At 33.7% G+C, this 15994-nt stretch overlaps 3 protein-coding genes across 6 annotated transcripts; 1 reads left to right on the top strand and 2 right to left on the bottom strand.

Moving 5' to 3' along the window:
* Nucleotides 1-1704: 1704 nt before the first annotated feature.
* Nucleotides 1705-4331, top strand: LOC140975652 (E3 ubiquitin-protein ligase AIRP2-like). Of its 4 annotated transcripts, none has more exons than XM_073439489.1 (5): nt 1705-2287; nt 2942-3099; nt 3204-3270; nt 3622-3856; nt 3949-4331. In XM_073439489.1, exons 1-5 carry the CDS (start codon nt 2194-2196, stop codon nt 4157-4159), a joined length of 765 nt encoding a protein of 254 aa, XP_073295590.1. In that variant the 5' UTR covers nt 1705-2193; the 3' UTR covers nt 4160-4331. The 4 variants fall into 4 exon arrangements, with proteins under 4 accessions (XP_073295590.1, XP_073295592.1, XP_073295591.1 ...); XM_073439491.1 differs by having other exon boundaries at nt 1708-2090; XM_073439490.1 differs by having other exon boundaries at nt 1710-2090; nt 2937-3099.
* A 481-nt stretch (nt 4332-4812) lies between these two features.
* Nucleotides 4813-7075, bottom strand: LOC140975651 (GDSL esterase/lipase At3g48460). The gene is made up of 2 exons (XM_073439488.1): nt 6394-7075; nt 4813-5458 (listed from the first exon to the last, which is right to left on the bottom strand). The coding sequence occupies exons 1-2, from the start codon at nt 7045-7047 to the stop codon at nt 4952-4954; spliced, it is 1161 nt and encodes a 386-aa protein (XP_073295589.1). The 5' UTR covers nt 7048-7075; the 3' UTR covers nt 4813-4951.
* Nucleotides 7076-9546: 2471 nt separating this feature from the next.
* Nucleotides 9547-14218, bottom strand: LOC140975650 (zinc finger CCCH domain-containing protein 67). Its single transcript, XM_073439487.1, has 6 exons — nt 13495-14218; nt 12572-12637; nt 12349-12468; nt 11737-12009; nt 10098-10376; nt 9547-9916 (listed from the first exon to the last, which is right to left on the bottom strand). Exons 1-6 carry the CDS (start codon nt 14119-14121, stop codon nt 9734-9736), a joined length of 1548 nt encoding a protein of 515 aa, XP_073295588.1. The 5' UTR covers nt 14122-14218; the 3' UTR covers nt 9547-9733.
* Between the last annotated feature and the right edge of the window lie 1776 nt (nt 14219-15994).

Raw genomic sequence — 15994 nt, 5'->3', positions numbered from 1 at the left:
AGACTAAAATTTGTTCAGAAAATCTTGCTGATCCTGGCAAAAAACTTAAATCAATGCAAGATGGCATCATATATTCTCAACTTGAAACCTGCATACGTCTCCTGTCCTGATGTTGTTTAATTCCTTTGCAAAATGTTCTCCATCCGTCGGTAAACGGTCTAGCTAACGATTTACCATGATACAGCACATGCCAGAGCCTTGTAGTTGAATCTTTAAGATAGACAACTTTCTCATTTCCTTGCTCTCTTCTTCCCTGAATTGAAGGCATGTACAATGGCAGCTCCTAGAGTTAAGGACCTCCATCGCTCTGGGGCTCAACCCGTATTTTTCTTTCTTAACCTTGCCTTAGGTTAATTTAATTAGATGAAAAGAAAGAAAATTGTTTAAACTTTTTTCTTTTGTCCTCGGAGCAATGCCTCCAATAAAGAAAAGGCAAACCCCATCTTTCCAAAGAGATGGAAAATATGACATAATTTATCCTAATGAAATTTTAAGGGGGGAAAAATACAAGTATTCAGCAATTATATAGGACATAATTTATCCCAAATCAGTAAATAAAAATGTCTTATTTTTATTTTGCTCGCGTTTAGGTCAGTCTGAAGCTCTTTTTTTTGGAGATTACAACACACGCGGAACGGGAAGATCGAACTCGGAGAGGAGAACCAGCTAATCTGACGAGGTGAGACCGCTGGACAAGGCCGGTCTCGCCTAAAGCTCCTTTCAATAGCTTCAAAACAGGCCTACTCTATTACATGTAGAGTTGCTTTGGTTACATAGAAGACTTTTCAAGAATTTCTAAAATTAATCATTCATCTATTATATTTTAACATGAAAAATTATTTAAAATACATCTACTTTAAAATATATTTTCATTAACAATATATTTTGACAACAAGATGCGCATTAATTTTTATTTTTATTTTCATTTTTTTTACCAAATTCCAAAGTTAGACTATAACACATTTGAACCAAAAATACAATATACTAAATTAAAATGTGTGAAATCAATATTTTAAAACGACCAAAATTGGGAATTTGGGGGTGGAGAAGTAAGAACACGATTATCTCATCATAAAATAAATAAATACAATAAAAATTTTGAATCTTTATTGGTTGGAAATTATTTATTTTCATCATTTATTATTAACTCTTCCATATTTAATTTATTTCCCTATATATTATTTATAATCCACACATTCATTTTTTTATTGCAAAACTTGTAATACTATTGAGATTAAGAATTCATTTGACATCAAAATACAAATTAAATTTAAAACTCAATTATAAAAAAATTCCGTATAAAAAACTGAATGAGACAAGTCAAGCGATTGTTGTTATATATTTATTGTGGTGGCCGAAATGTAGATGACCAAGTCACCAAACGCATTTGATTCTAGTAGCATCATAAATCTTCAAAAATTGTATATTTTAAAATAAAATTTAGATAAATTTTTAAATATAGATACACAATTAAATAATATGTAAATACAATAAATGTAAATCATATTAATTGTCTGAAAATTTCCATTATGAATACATTAAACTTAAAATTGAACATCAAGAAAAGATTGTGGGCATTTCAATGTATGCGTAGAATCACCCCACTTGGTCAGAGGAAATAATTTCAATGAATCCAACAAAAAAAATCACAGCACAGTAACTGCAAATCAACCAAGGCGAAGACCAAATCTCCTTTCCATTTTTTTAAAATTTTTTTTTGTTGTTGCAATATATAAGAATTTCTTGACTGAGTATATCTCGATCTCTCTTGGATAACTTGTGTCACACTGTCTTCAATACACTCGGTTTCAATTTCAATTTATAGAGTTTGAATGTGTGTTTTTTAGGACCGTTTAAAAAAATAAAAAAATTGGAGCTTTAATTCTTTGCAAGAAACCCATTTTGACTGGTTGAGTGCGTCCCCCCCTTTGGCTTTGATTCGCTTGAAAAAGTGAAGAGGCAGGGAGGAAAAAGGTGTAATCTTTGAGGGTTTTTCTTGTGGCGATGGATTTTTACCTGTTTGAAAAGTCTGCTTCTTGTCATGATTCTTTGAGGGCCATTGAGTCTGATATTCAGCATGCCAATATGTTGTGGGTTCTCGATATCTCTTGCTGTTTTTTTTAGTTTGTGTTTTTTAAGGTTCATTTCTGAAACGTTTGGCTTCTATGTGGTTGTGCGGTTTCAATTTTCCTGATGGAATCGAAGTATCAAGTGGACTGTGGTTACTGTTTATTTTGTACGGGGCTTGATTATGGTGTAAAGTTCTTGAGTTTTACATGTGATTCTGGTATGTTTTTAGTTTGCTTTTGGTGGGTTGTGATGTTTTGCAAGTAAAGAACTTTTAATGTTTTACGAGAAACACAACAAGAATCGTGTTTCCATGAATTTTGTTCTATTATTGCTGCTACAATAGGGGTTGAAAATTTAAGTTCTTTGACTGGCATAGCTATGTATGGGCTTCCTTCATGGGGTTGTTCTATTATTCATGTGCAAATGGTTTGTTTCTATGTAATTGGTGAAATAAATTTGCTGATATCAAGAAGGGTTATTTCTTTAGCATCAAAAGGAGTAACTTATTTATTGAACTGAATTTTTTTGCCATTATTTATACTGTACGCTCGTCGGTTGTAATTTCCTGTTGTCTGAAACTATATTGTGTTGTTAAGTCTGTTTGTAAATGCCATATGCATATTCTTTAAATGATTTTTGACATATGCCCAACCTTCTCGATATTCTCTGTGTCCAATCAATAGGAGATGATACATTTTAGTGCCAACTTAAGGGCTTTGTTGAATTTTAGTTTTTCGTTTTGCTTGTGGTACTTGTGTTTTCTTATTTCTCATGTTTTTTATACTTCCATAACACTAGATGGTTTTCGTTGGGGGCTCGATTTTATTTTTACATGGATAATAATATAGCGCAATTGGTTGCTTCAGGGCAGCTTCCATTTCAAGAGGTAAGGGTGGTGCATGTTTGCAAATGAAACTGGTCTACAATCACTTGGCACCTATATTTTTGTTTTTATTCCAATGGTTGGACTGCTCGTGCTCATGCCTATTTCCGAGCTATCTAAATCTTGTCCACGTAGTTATTTACAAGGTAAGTAATGCATATGATTTCTTCACAAGCCGTCTCTGATGATTATTTTTTGTCTATTTTAAAGACCATGGCATGGTCTAAGTTTGGCATATTATCTTCTTCAGGTGCATCTTGACACTAAACAGAAGTTTCCTTCCCATGGTAGAAAAGCAACTATTAGACAATTCTATGGTACGCAAATTATGTTTTGTTGTTATATGATTCGAAGTGGCATCGATCTGTTTAAATCTTCTTTTCCAAGTCGATTGAAGATTACTTGGTATAAATTAGTACATTGTTGTTATACAAGTTCAACTCGGAACAGTTTGGGCAACGTTTGATGGATTTTAGTTTTCCTTTGTTTTCCTGCATGGTTCTCCTTTCAAAATTGTAAATATGCAATTCAAAGATGGCATGCACTTATTTTTTTCAAAAGAATTTCATGTTCATACCCTCGATACAACTGGAACTCAATATCTATGTTCTGGAAAATCAACAGCTCGACAATATTGCTTGACTAATCAAGGATTGCATATTTTTCAGCTGTGATATTACCATCCCTCGACCATTTGTACAACGCCTCATTGGATATGGATAATTATCAAGTGGAAGTCCACGGCTTGGACATGATCGTAAAAAAGAAATCCGAAAATAATTGTAAGAATTTGGAAGTCGATTCGGAAAGGGAAGATGAGTGTGGAATTTGCTTGGAGCCCTGTACTAAGATTGTCTTGCCAGATTGCTGTCATGAAATGTGCATAAACTGCTACCGAGACTGGTATATACACTATACATGACCCTCGTTTGCTCATCCGGTCTCCAAGAGAGCTTACCCTTTGACCTTCTTTTTACATCTTTACTTTCTTGCAGGAATATGAGATCAGAATCGTGCCCCTTTTGCCGGGGAAGCCTCAAGAGAGTAAATTCTGGTGATGTGTGGGTTCTGCCTTGCAGCGGAGACATAGTTGATCAAGAGAGCCTTTCAAAGGAAGACGTCTTGCGGTTCTATCTTTATATAAACAACTTACCTAAGGACACCCCTGATGCCCTCTTCTTAGTTTATTATGAATACTTAATTTGATCTATTGCTATATAACCGAGTAGCATGGAAGTTGAAATATCGACCATCACATGTCAATAGTGTCCGGTAGATCGTCTTTCGCTATCGCCATCATATCGAAATAATGTACATCCTCATTGTAGAACTGTTGAAGTCCATATAAAATGTTCATTCTTGACATCCTTGAGATTTATCACTTGGTATTTTGTTGTGTTTTTTCATTTCTGATGTTTGAGTAAAGAAATGTCGCTTGTGTTGTGGTGTGATATCTATTTTTCACGTACTCATATGACCGGTAGTCGGGCAAGGTTGTTTTCGACTTGTCTGCATCTCCCAGACTCTTGGAATCCATGTCACTCTGCATACATTCGTTAGCAATTACTTCGTATCCATCTCGTTCAATAAAAAATATTAGTTACAAATCAACAGATAGAAAGTCTTATGATAAATAATCACTTCACCATATTCAATTTTCGTTGAAGCAGTAAAATAAGACACTTGATATATATTCCAAGAATACTTCATACCTACATAGAGTAACAGCAACATTCCTAGACATTCATCTTCACACATCAAATACAAACCAACTCAATAATCGATTCAACCTATATATGGATTGCATATTTATATATATGATCCACTTCAAACTAACTCGATGATCGGTTCGAGCATGATTTGGATGAAAACGTGCCAATAGTTAAATCATCAATCTGGTGTTCCTTTTATTATAGAACAAATGTATAAATGATCCTCATGAATTTCAAATTTCTGTAAAAAGAGCTCTAAAACAAAACTCAGTCCATGTCCATTCCTTTATCCTGATTGCCGTTTCTTCCACAACAGATAACTGAATGGAGGATCACTAAAAGTTCCATTCACAAACGCATCAGCCACCACTCTGTACATGGCTTCAGTGAGGTGAACCCCATCCCAGTTTATATACTCAGAAGGGTCGGTGCACGAGCTCGAGTTAGGTGATCCACAGGCGTGAAAATAATCAAAATTATACTCTCCACCACCATATCCACAGCACACTTTGTAAAGCTCCTTGAATCCATATGTTCTTGGATTCTTCGTCACCTTTAGGAACGCGTTGTAGTAGTCTGCGTAAACTATGACAGATTTTGGGTACTTCTGTCTGAAGAGATGGATTTTGGCTTGAAGGGCCTTGTTGTGAGAGATAATTTGATCGTTTACGCTCCCAACACAGCCGAAATTGTCTCTGCTGTCCGGTGGAAACAGAAACAAGGTTAGTGCAAGGCATCCTGTAGGAGGTAGGCCTTGAACTACAACATATTTTGCTCCCTTTTCCAGTATTGCCTGTGGAGGAGGGTAACAAGAAATATGATTTGAGATTGAATATTAATCATAAGAGACAAGATCTTGGTATTTTTCAAAATAAAAATCAACTTAAGGATTTAAGATTTATACATACATATATAATAGTAAAGTTATATCAAATTTTAGTCATATATTTGAACCATTTATTTATTGTAATTTAATATAATTAATTTACGTAAAACTAACTTTGCAAACTATAGATAAATGAGTAAATATATTGTAAGAGGATCTCACGAATTTATATATTTAAGTTGAGTCGACCTGGTTCGTATCTGAAATGAAATACTTTCGATATAAAAAATAATATTTTTTCATATAGAAAATTCGTCTAACAAAATTAACTCGTGAGACATTCTCATATAAATCTTGAGATAGATTTTATTGTTCACATAGTAAATTTTTTTTTAAATAAACTATATATCTTGGATAGTCCTAAAAGTGGATAGGTTCAGTGTTGTAACATGTCACATCATATGTAAATAAATCAAACTAAAAGTAGAAATTTTCACGTAAAAAATTAACTTGATCTCACATTGTGAACGATTATATCTTCATTTATTAACCTATTTTTGTTTAAAAATATCTTATCATGCCACATACATCAACATCATGCTGTATTTATGAAATTGATTATATAATTAACTTGGATATCAGTATATATAATTGTCAAAAAAATACACATCTTCTCAAATTACAAAAATATTTCATTTTTATTTATAAAAAATTCATAGAAACTATATCACAAAATAAAAAAGTATTTAAAGTTTTTAATCTTAATATAATTTATATATTTTTACATAAAAATAATTTAACAAATAAAAATTTTGATATATATTTACGCACGTGTGCAAATACACTGGTCTGAACTAATTTTAGGATACAGTATGGAATAAAAAGGGAATGTTAGAGTTTACCTGTAGAAAGATGGTGACACTATTAATGGCGAGTCGTTGGATTGTTTGTGTAGAAACAGAAGATCCCAAGCTGTAAGCGTAATCATTGACTCCGATTTCACCAACCCAAATCAACGAATCCTCGAACACCGCCGCGCACTGGTTCGGTGTGGTGATCGAATCTCTACAACCTTTGCCCTCCAAGAACTTGTTGAACCAAGTGAGCTGAGTTCGGATCGACTGGGGAGTGATATTCAACGTCATGTTGTTTTTCGAGAAGAAACTGTGAATTATCGCGGTTGATCCGGCCACGGCGAAGTTTAAGCCGGAGGATTTATCGGCGTTGTGGTTGAGATACGGCGGCAAGAATGGGAGAGAGAGGGAGTGGGCGACAAAGTCGATGACTAGGCGGCCGTCGGAGTATCGGTTGGTGGGACGGTGGAAAAAAGTGCGGCCGTATGGGAGGTTGGACACAAACATGAAGCCGCTGGGGCCGGTGGCGGAGTGGGTGTTCCCGGTGTCGGTGAAGGAGTCGCCAAAGGAGTATATGGCGTCGAAAGGGCGGCGGGGGATGGGATTTGCATGGGATTGAGAAGAGAAGATGAGAAACATGCAAGTGATTGTGGTGGTGAGAAAAGTGGCTTTTGGATGTGAAAATCTGAAAGAAAGGGCCATTTTTCCTTGGGTGAGTAGTTTGGGTGTTTGGGTGAGGTTTATATAAATGAATTATTTTTCGGAAAATTGTATTTTTGGTCTTATATTTTTATCTTGATTTGATTTGATATTTTATGTTGTCAAATTTTAATTTTAGTCGACTATATTTGTTTTTTTAGAAAGTTTAGTTATTTCTCCTTATATGACAACGATATGACGTCGATTTGACACCGACGTATATAGTGTCAGATCAACACACCATTTGAAAAATGACTAATATTGTCAAAAACTGAGATATATCGAATTAAAACTGAAATTTAATAATATGGACGACAAAGATAACAAAAAGATCATATATACGACTAAAAATGCAATTCTCCCTATATTTGGTTTTTTAAATTGGGAAAAAATTAAAATTTTACAACATTTATTTAGGATATAATTTCATCCATGTTTTTAAATCACAATTTGGTAATGTTACATAACTTTTTAGTTGAACAATTTGGCTGCATCTTCATTGGGAATTAATTTATAATCATTTCTTATGTTTTTATCTTGAAAAATTATATAAAAATATTTAATAATTTTATTTATCCGACATGATATGTTGGTTTTTCACTTTGAATGAAAAGTTCAAATGGTTTACGTTGTCATTAATTTCTCATCCATTCAAAATTTTTTCGAAAAAATATATAATGTATTTATCTAAATTCGACATAGATTTTTCGAGCCATTTTATTTTTATTTAGTGGAACCACGTCTATTATTATTTTATGGTCGAAATATTGTTAAACCTATTTTTTCTCAATTTAAATATAATTAATCTCCTTAGTATTATAATTAGTATTATTTTTATTTTTTTTTTGGCAAATGTAAGATTACTAGGTCATGTAAAATTATTTGACAACGTTATAGGCTGGATCCAAAAATTGTTGGTCATGAATTAAATGGTGATGGCAAATTAAATTCACTAGAGTAGTTGGGAGACAAACATATAATTATTATACTATAAATATTCAACTGCCACCACGATGCAATTGGTGGATTAATTTAGTGGTGGACTAATTTATTACTTACATGTGTTGAGTTTACTGTAATTTAATGATTATATAATTTTATGGCATTTTTATTTAATATATCAGTTTTGATATATTGTCAACCGACATCATGTCAATATTCGTACCATCAACAAGGTGTCATTCATCTATTGGATGTAAAATTTGGACATGATTTATCACATTCAATAGATAAGTGTCATCTCATTGATAGAATTAGAGTTGAGGACAATGAGTAGGCAGTATATCAAAATTGATATATATGAGTCGGGAGATGTGAATTTTTGTTACAATTAGATCGAGACCGAGCGAGGCGTGGGATTAACCAACCATTCACGCAATGCGAGTGTATAACAAATTGTTTATTTCGCGTTTTTTTTTTTGATTTATTCTTAATAAATTGTTATATAATTGATTTGTAATGCAAAATAATTTATACTTTGAAAAGTGATAATAATTTAATAATAAATTACTATAAAAACGAGTAGAAATAATGATGGAAGTTACAAACTTACAATTAGTTTTTCATATTATTGATCGATATTATATTATTATGTACCTGCATTGACTGTGTAGTTATACCGGCTCATTGATGGCTACACCGTAAAATATTTATGAAAGCACATAATTCATGAAAGTAAATTTTTTTACTCTTATTTATTAAATATTTTAATATGAAAAAAAATGTTGGAAATAATTAATTTATTTAAAACCGAAAAATTATTGATAAAAAAATACTAAATGTAATATATATTTGAGACAGATGAAAATGTGACATTCATATTTGAGACGAAGAAAGTAAGTGACATAATCCCTTTAATATATCACAAAAACTCTTGTGAGACGGTCTCACGAATCAATTTCGTGAGACGAATATCTTATTTGTGTCACCCTTGAAAAATCATTACTTTTTATGTTAAGAGTATTATTTTTTATTGTGAATATCGATAGAATTGTACAGATAAAGATTCGTGAGACCGTCTCACAACAAATCTTCTCTTAGTATATTACAAAGTCACATTAAAGTGCGACTTGTTCTAAGGGTGCTTTCATAAATATCATGAACAAGGCAAATGCCCAATAACATTCATTTCTTAACAGTTGATGCGAACCAACAACAGGAAACTACCCTCACCTCATATCTAACACCAATCGTTGGTTAAAACATGCGGAATTTAATAATTTCATTGATCAAAATACGTGGATGCATATTGAACCTCACATAAAAAAAATTAAATGACTTTAAAAAAAAAATTTAATTTGAAAATAACAAAAATTATCCGTGTTCAAATACGGAACACTAGTAATTTATAAAGATCAAGAATTAGCCACCGGAGTCTCGGGGATCTACCTTTATCAAATTATATGGTGCACTGCCGTTGCTCCTTACCGGAGAATTTTACGGCACAACGGTAAGATGATAAGAGAAGGGAGTCAACTTAAAGAAGTAGACAAAAAATAGAAGGAAGAGAAGGGCCAAAGAATCCCTCAAATACCCGCTTGCGCTTTCATTAACACAAAACTAAAATAAAGATGATGTCTAAGTCTAAAAGTTCTAGTTCAGATCTATAACAAAGTTCAGAAGTATAAATCCTGATGACTGTACCAGAAAACTTCAGAACATTTCTTATGCTAATATTAGGTAGCTACGCTCAAGATCTGCTTTCATTTCCTTGCCTAAACTTTCCAGCTCCACCAACATTTCTTAAGTCACCAAAAGGTTTCTGATCAAAAGGAGGCGGAAACATTCCAGGGTTCAATGGATGATCGTATCTACAAGCTGGTCCGTACTTACAGATACCATACCGATGATAGTGCGTACATATGGGCTGATCCTGCATTATTGATAACATTGTTATAAAACATGTGTCGTATCTGGTCAGTAATTTTATTCTTTAACCTTGAGTCTACAAGTCCAATACATATTAAGAAAATAAATCAACAGATTGAGAAAGAAAAGCTTGCAAACATCTTAAAGCAGCAGGCACACGATAAACTATGACAATGCAAACTTACAGGTCTAAGGGGTAGGCCTTTATCATTGAGAACGTATGGGTTTGCCTTTGCTTTTGATGTACGGTTCTTCGGGTGGTGATATTTGCAACTAGACTTGTATTTGCAGTCTCCAGTTTTCAAGAAGTAACTACATTCAGGTTCACCTGGTCGTTCTGGATGTTCATCAACTATGAAATCATGTTGTCGTTGCATGGGGAAGTTCAACTCAGTCGGCAGATTGTTTATGACAAAAGCTGGAGGTGTAGGTAGGCCCCTCTCAGAAGTTGGGTAGGCAGAAGCCTCAAATAATTCAAAATAAAAAAAGGAGCGGATAAGAAAAATGGAGCATCTATCTTATAGTGACAGTCGATTTTGATACCAATTTTTTTTAAAAGCTGGCTAGTTAGCCAGGAGAACAGAGTCCATATGAACCGGAATAGTAAGTATTATGCATATCAAAATGTCATCTTTGAATGATGATTGAATCTCCATCATACAACTACCATATTGAGGTAACATACCACCACACTTTGTGGTTAGTCATACAACATCGTTTATGACAATATATGCAGAAAAAAACGAGGTGAATGTTTTGCTTTGACTAAGAATTCATCTGAAAGTGGCATGCGGTGCTCAGTGTAGACTTTAAAAATCTTTGGCAAGTTTTTATACACAAAAACACATAATAGATAGCCCTCAAGATGTGGCACACTCACAGATCATTTTAGCTTTTGCATATGATATCAAATTAAACCAGCCAAGAAAAAACAGTTAATGAAAACTTGAGGCGTTTAAAACAAGTTCCAACTCGTGCTAGAACTCATCTCATTCTTTTGAGTCAATGAGCACTATTAGTTAAAGCCTCAAATTTGTATTAAACAGAACCATCGATGGCAAATATTAAACCAAATCTTCATCAATAATACTCCAGAAGTACAGAAAAATTAATCAAGGATCTAAATTACTCGATCAAAATATAGAATTGAAATTTAAACTATCCTGGGATATTCAAAGATTCGTCTATGCTTACCACCAGACCAAAAAAAAAAAGATTTGGACATACATCAACAGCGATTGGTGGTGCCATAATTCCTCGTCTTCTTCATTATTATTCTTACAAACAACCTTTAGTAAATGATTTAAAAAAAAAAGGAATTCCCTCCGAGAACTAAAAAACAGAAAAGAAAGTGAGGAGGCAATGCTAAGGAAAATATATTATCCCCAACCACATGTCCATTGAAATCAGGACTAGTTAGGATCAATTTGGAATCTATACAAATTCAGATCTAAGAAAATGCTTCTGCAGGTGCATAAAAAGTGACGGACTAGCAACAACCATCCATAATATTCTGAATATTATTCAATGTTAGAGAAAAGTGCTGCAATTTTAAAAATCAATCAAACATAGAGATATAAGAAAGCTATTCATTAACACCAACTGCCCAAAAGAAAGCTAGAGTGAGAACCCAAATACCATACCTAGAAAAAATAATTACACATCGAAATTTTTCTAGAAAAAATAATTACACATTGAAATTTTGATTCATCTCTAAAACATCTTTTGCATGAATAATATACCTAAATATAACAAAAGAGAACAAAGAAAATAAGGGTCCATAGTCCATACATAGATGTGACTACTCAAAAAGTAATACATTACCTGATACCCATTCCATTCAGAATTTGGGGTAGGGGCGCCTTGGTGGATCGGAGGATAAGGCAGAAATGAAGAGGCGTCATTGTAGGTCCTTGGAGAAGACCACGAGGAGACAGAAGATGCGGAAATATGCTGTGATGGAAGAGATCCACCATTGCTAAATCCAGAAGGTGAGTCACCTATTGTCACAGTTGTAGGTTCTGGATGATGAAACCTGCAATTTGAACCATATTTACAAGACCCAGTGCGCAAGTAGTATGGACACTCCTTTTCTCCCTGTATGAGGAAAAAAAAACATTATTATTTTGGACACGCCAAAGAGACAAAATATCGAATTGTCACTTGTATTAGATCAAACTATGAGCTATTTTAATATGTGGATTATCTGTACCATCTGTCCAATTACATGAAAATGCATTGCTAAAATTCTTCTGTTCCCATTTCTAAGTATCAGGGAGAAATGCTTTAGCCAATCAAAACTAACTGGGTTATTTCGACATCTATGAAGAACATCTAGAAATCTAAATTAATGCAAAGCCTGGATAGGAGGAAACATGATCAGCACATTCTTTAGAAAAACATCAGTTTCAAATTATGAGAATGAGAGATCTATACCAGTCGAATCGGCAGACCTAAAAAGTTTAACTCGGGAGTATGGGACATGGAGGTACGGTCTGTGCCATGAACGTATTTGCAATCTTTTCCATATTTGCATCCTCCTTCAGAAAGGTAATACTGCAAAGAATTCAAGTAAGCTTTTGTCTTAGACAGATGTGAATAATCTTTGAAGAAATGGGATTGCTCTATGATCAGGAAAAAAATATCAATGATAATAAACCTTGCATTCTATCTGTCCTTCCCTCTCAGAATTTTCTTCCCTGGTCTTCACTCTCTCTTTAATGCCCTGCATTATCAAATTCATCAAGAGGAAAAAAAATTACCGCGTTAAAATAATAACCTCCAATACTTCGAAGTATTTGAGACAGATAAACGACGAATAATGAAGCTGGGACAAAGCCTATGTACAACTTAGCAATGATATTTAACTTTCTTTCTCAATGAGAAACCCTACTTTAGAGGGAGAAGAGTTTGAAGTTAGCACACGCTATGCATAAACGAGTACACTAGAACCCGATCTTCACACTACTAACCAAGTTTTGACATTATAAAGAAATTTGCAACAGAAAAAAGGGGACAGGCTACTGCAACATGCATATCATTACAAATTTACAGGTACCTAACATAGTCACAGTATGATTTCCACCATAAGATTAGCCAAATTCACAAATGACTAATAAAACTCCAACCATCTCAAACTCAAAAGACATAACTAGCTATGCGGCCATTACCAATATCATGAGACAGAAGGGTAAGTAAGAGAAACATTATAATCATAATCAAAATCAAAGAGGATCATGACATCACTTTCAATAGACAATAGCTGAAGGAAACGTTGTTGTTGGGCTACCATTCACCAGCTATTAATATACAACCCAGATAAGAACAACGCTACAGATGTAAAGTATTGATGAACGTATCCATCCCATACAACAATATTCTACAATGATCAAGTTCTTCTGAAGAACTGTTCCATCATATGCCATTCCCTAAAAAAAATTCAAGTGCTTCCAAGTAGATTCCAATGACTCAAAACACTTAAAAATGCACCAACCATCAACAAAAATCTGATAAAACAACTCCAAGATCCACATATTTCATGGCTTCCCCACACAATCACAGACATTCAATAAGAAAAATGACCTGATTCCTTCTCCTCGGAGGGTGATTAAACTTGCAGTTCGATCCAAACTTACAGGACAAGTATTTCATGTAATACGCACAATCCTCTGCATCAGGTCTAATCGGATAGGTAACCTTCCTCCGAGCACCAATGAGATTATTATATCTCGCTCCCATCAACGGACTCGCTCCGGGTACACATACATCAGCATTCTCCTCATCGCCCTCTTCGTCCTCATTTTCGTCTCCAAACATCTCCTCCTCCTGTTCATCCTTTTCTTCATGAACGTACTCCCTCTCCTCTATTTTCCAGTCATTCTCCTCCCAGCCTCCAACGTGTTGCATTTGCTCACGGCCCGCCTCCATTTCAGCCTGCTGGATCGTCAGCTGACGCACCTGCCTTTCAATGGAATCAAGTAACCGGGCCTCCTCATCGCTATCAGCATCGTCCACCACTTCCACCATGCCCTCCTCCGTTGGGGGATCACTTCCTCCATCCGAGGCAATTTTCGGCGACTCAGAACGCTGAACCTCAACATCCATGAAATGGGAGGCCACCGGATCCGACGGGTCCGTATCAGGGATCAAAAGCCCTAACTCTATTTCCTCGATTGGGGGGTTTTCGGAGGTTGATGATGAATCAGCCATGGTGGTCCCTCAACATGAGAAACCCAAATAAACCCTAATTTAACCTTTCCCACAACCTTGCAAGTGTTTGTTGAAAAGTCGGACATCAACGACTTATGCGTGACAATCGACTAACTCTGATTAATAATTAATCAAAACACAAAAAGGTTCCAAATTTCATACATATACATATTTTTATAAAATTTAGATACAAAAATTATCTTCGTAAATATTCCTTAAAACTGATTATAAACCTTTATAATTTTTCACAAAAACTCACTTGAGACGGTCTCACAGGTCAATTTTGTGAAACAGATATTTTATATGGGTCATCCATGAAAAAGTATTACTTTTTATGTCAAATATATTAATTTTTATTGTAAATATGAACATAATTGCTCCGTCTCACGAATAAAGATCCGTGAGACCGTCTTATGAAAGACCTACTCATAATTTTTTCGAGCTTTATAATTTTGTCTCTATAAACGACAAGAAATTTTTAATTAGGTGTGTAGAATTCATTTTGAAATATAAAAATAGTAATAAAAATTTAAAATATATAATTTATTACATTAAGTTAGTTTTGATATGATACACATTCACCATGCACTTATATAAGTGATGTTGATATGACACTTATCTATTGAATGTTATGTATCATCACGTCAAATAGTTGCGTGACACTCACTGCATACGTCTCTTGCAAGCACAACTCTATGCTTGGGCTCTTATATTTTCAATGTTTCGATTCATTTTTTCCCAATCATTACATTTCCTAGGTTATGATGGTCACCTCATGATTTTCGAGTCACACTAGTAATCGTAACAATGTAGTTTTAACTTGTAAGAATTATAAATCGAGACCGAAATTACTAAATTTATTATAAAAAGATTGTCCTTTATTCTGAAAGAAAATGTCGAGAGAAATACAATGAATATCATTTAATTATTTTACAAATGAATATCACATCACATACATATTTTTATTTTATGAGTGCACATTTTATGCACACATTGAGTACAAAGAATTTTAATTTTAATTTTATATTAATTTAAGGAATATGATACATATAGTGTAATAAAATGATTTTTTAGTTACTTATATGTATGTTCAATTAATCAGAAAAAATACTCCTTCAAATAATAAATTATGAATTTATCGATTAAATAATATATTTCAAAATTAATAAAATTTAACAATCCCAATATTATTAATTTATAACTTAGGGGTGTCAATCGGGTCGGGTGAGTCGGGTTTCGGGTCAACCCGCGAATTTTTTTCCAACCGAACCCGAAGCAACCCGAAAACCCCCAACCTGAACACGAACCAGTCTAACCCAACTCAACCCGTCTAACCCGAAATTTATTTATTTATTTTATTTTTTTAAAAAAATTAATGAAAAAAATTTGAAAAAATTAAAAAAATAATAATATTTTAATTTAAACACATAATAACAAAATTTTCGATTTAAATTTAAAAGTTTAATTGTAGAAAATTAAAAGTATATTTACTAAATCAAATAAACAATTGTTAAAAAAATATACAAAATAAATATTAAATGATGAAAATTTATCACATAAATATACAATAAATTTTGTTCAAACATACAATATATAAAAATATAGGTAATATTTTAAAAAAAAATCGGGTCAACCCGCGACCCAACCAAAAACCCGTCTAACATGGCATTAAACCGAACCCACCCAACCCGAACCCGAACCCGAAAAACCCCAACCTGAACCTATTTTTTTTTCGTATCGGGTCTTGTCAGGTTGACAGGTCGTGTTGTATTTTGACATCCCTAATTTACATAGGTTTACACTATAACCGTGGTGGATTTCTTATCGGCAAAAAATGTGTGTAATTTGAAATCCATCACTTAAATTCATCTCC

The sequence above is a fragment of the Primulina huaijiensis genome, chromosome 4 (assembly GCF_012295235.1).
Source record: "Primulina huaijiensis isolate GDHJ02 chromosome 4, ASM1229523v2, whole genome shotgun sequence".
Classification (NCBI taxonomy): Eukaryota; Viridiplantae; Streptophyta; class Magnoliopsida; order Lamiales; family Gesneriaceae; genus Primulina; species Primulina huaijiensis.
This window is presented reverse-complemented; position numbering and strand designations above follow the sequence as displayed.

Coding starts and splice junctions, on each gene's coding strand:
- LOC140975652 (XM_073439489.1), top strand. CDS start 2,194: ATGGAATCGAAGTATCAAGTGGACTGTGGTTACTGTTTATTTTGTACG. Junction 3,100..3,203: donor TCCACGTAGTTATTTACAAG/GTAAGTAATGCA, acceptor TATCTTCTTCAG/GTGCATCTTGACACTAAACA. Junction 3,271..3,621: donor AACTATTAGACAATTCTATG/GTACGCAAATTA, acceptor CATATTTTTCAG/CTGTGATATTACCATCCCTC.
- LOC140975651 (XM_073439488.1), bottom strand. CDS start 7,047: ATGGCCCTTTCTTTCAGATTTTCACATCCAAAAGCCACTTTTCTCACC. Junction 5,459..6,393: donor GTGTCACCATCTTTCTACAG/GTAAACTCTAAC, acceptor CCTCCTCCACAG/GCAATACTGGAAAAGGGAGC.
- LOC140975650 (XM_073439487.1), bottom strand. CDS start 14,121: ATGGCTGATTCATCATCAACCTCCGAAAACCCCCCAATCGAGGAAATA. Junction 12,638..13,494: donor CTCCGAGGAGAAGGAATCAG/GTCATTTTTCTT, acceptor TTGATAATGCAG/GGCATTAAAGAGAGAGTGAA. Junction 10,377..11,736: donor CTGAATGGAATGGGTATCAG/GTAATGTATTAC, acceptor GAATTATTTGAG/GCTTCTGCCTACCCAACTTC.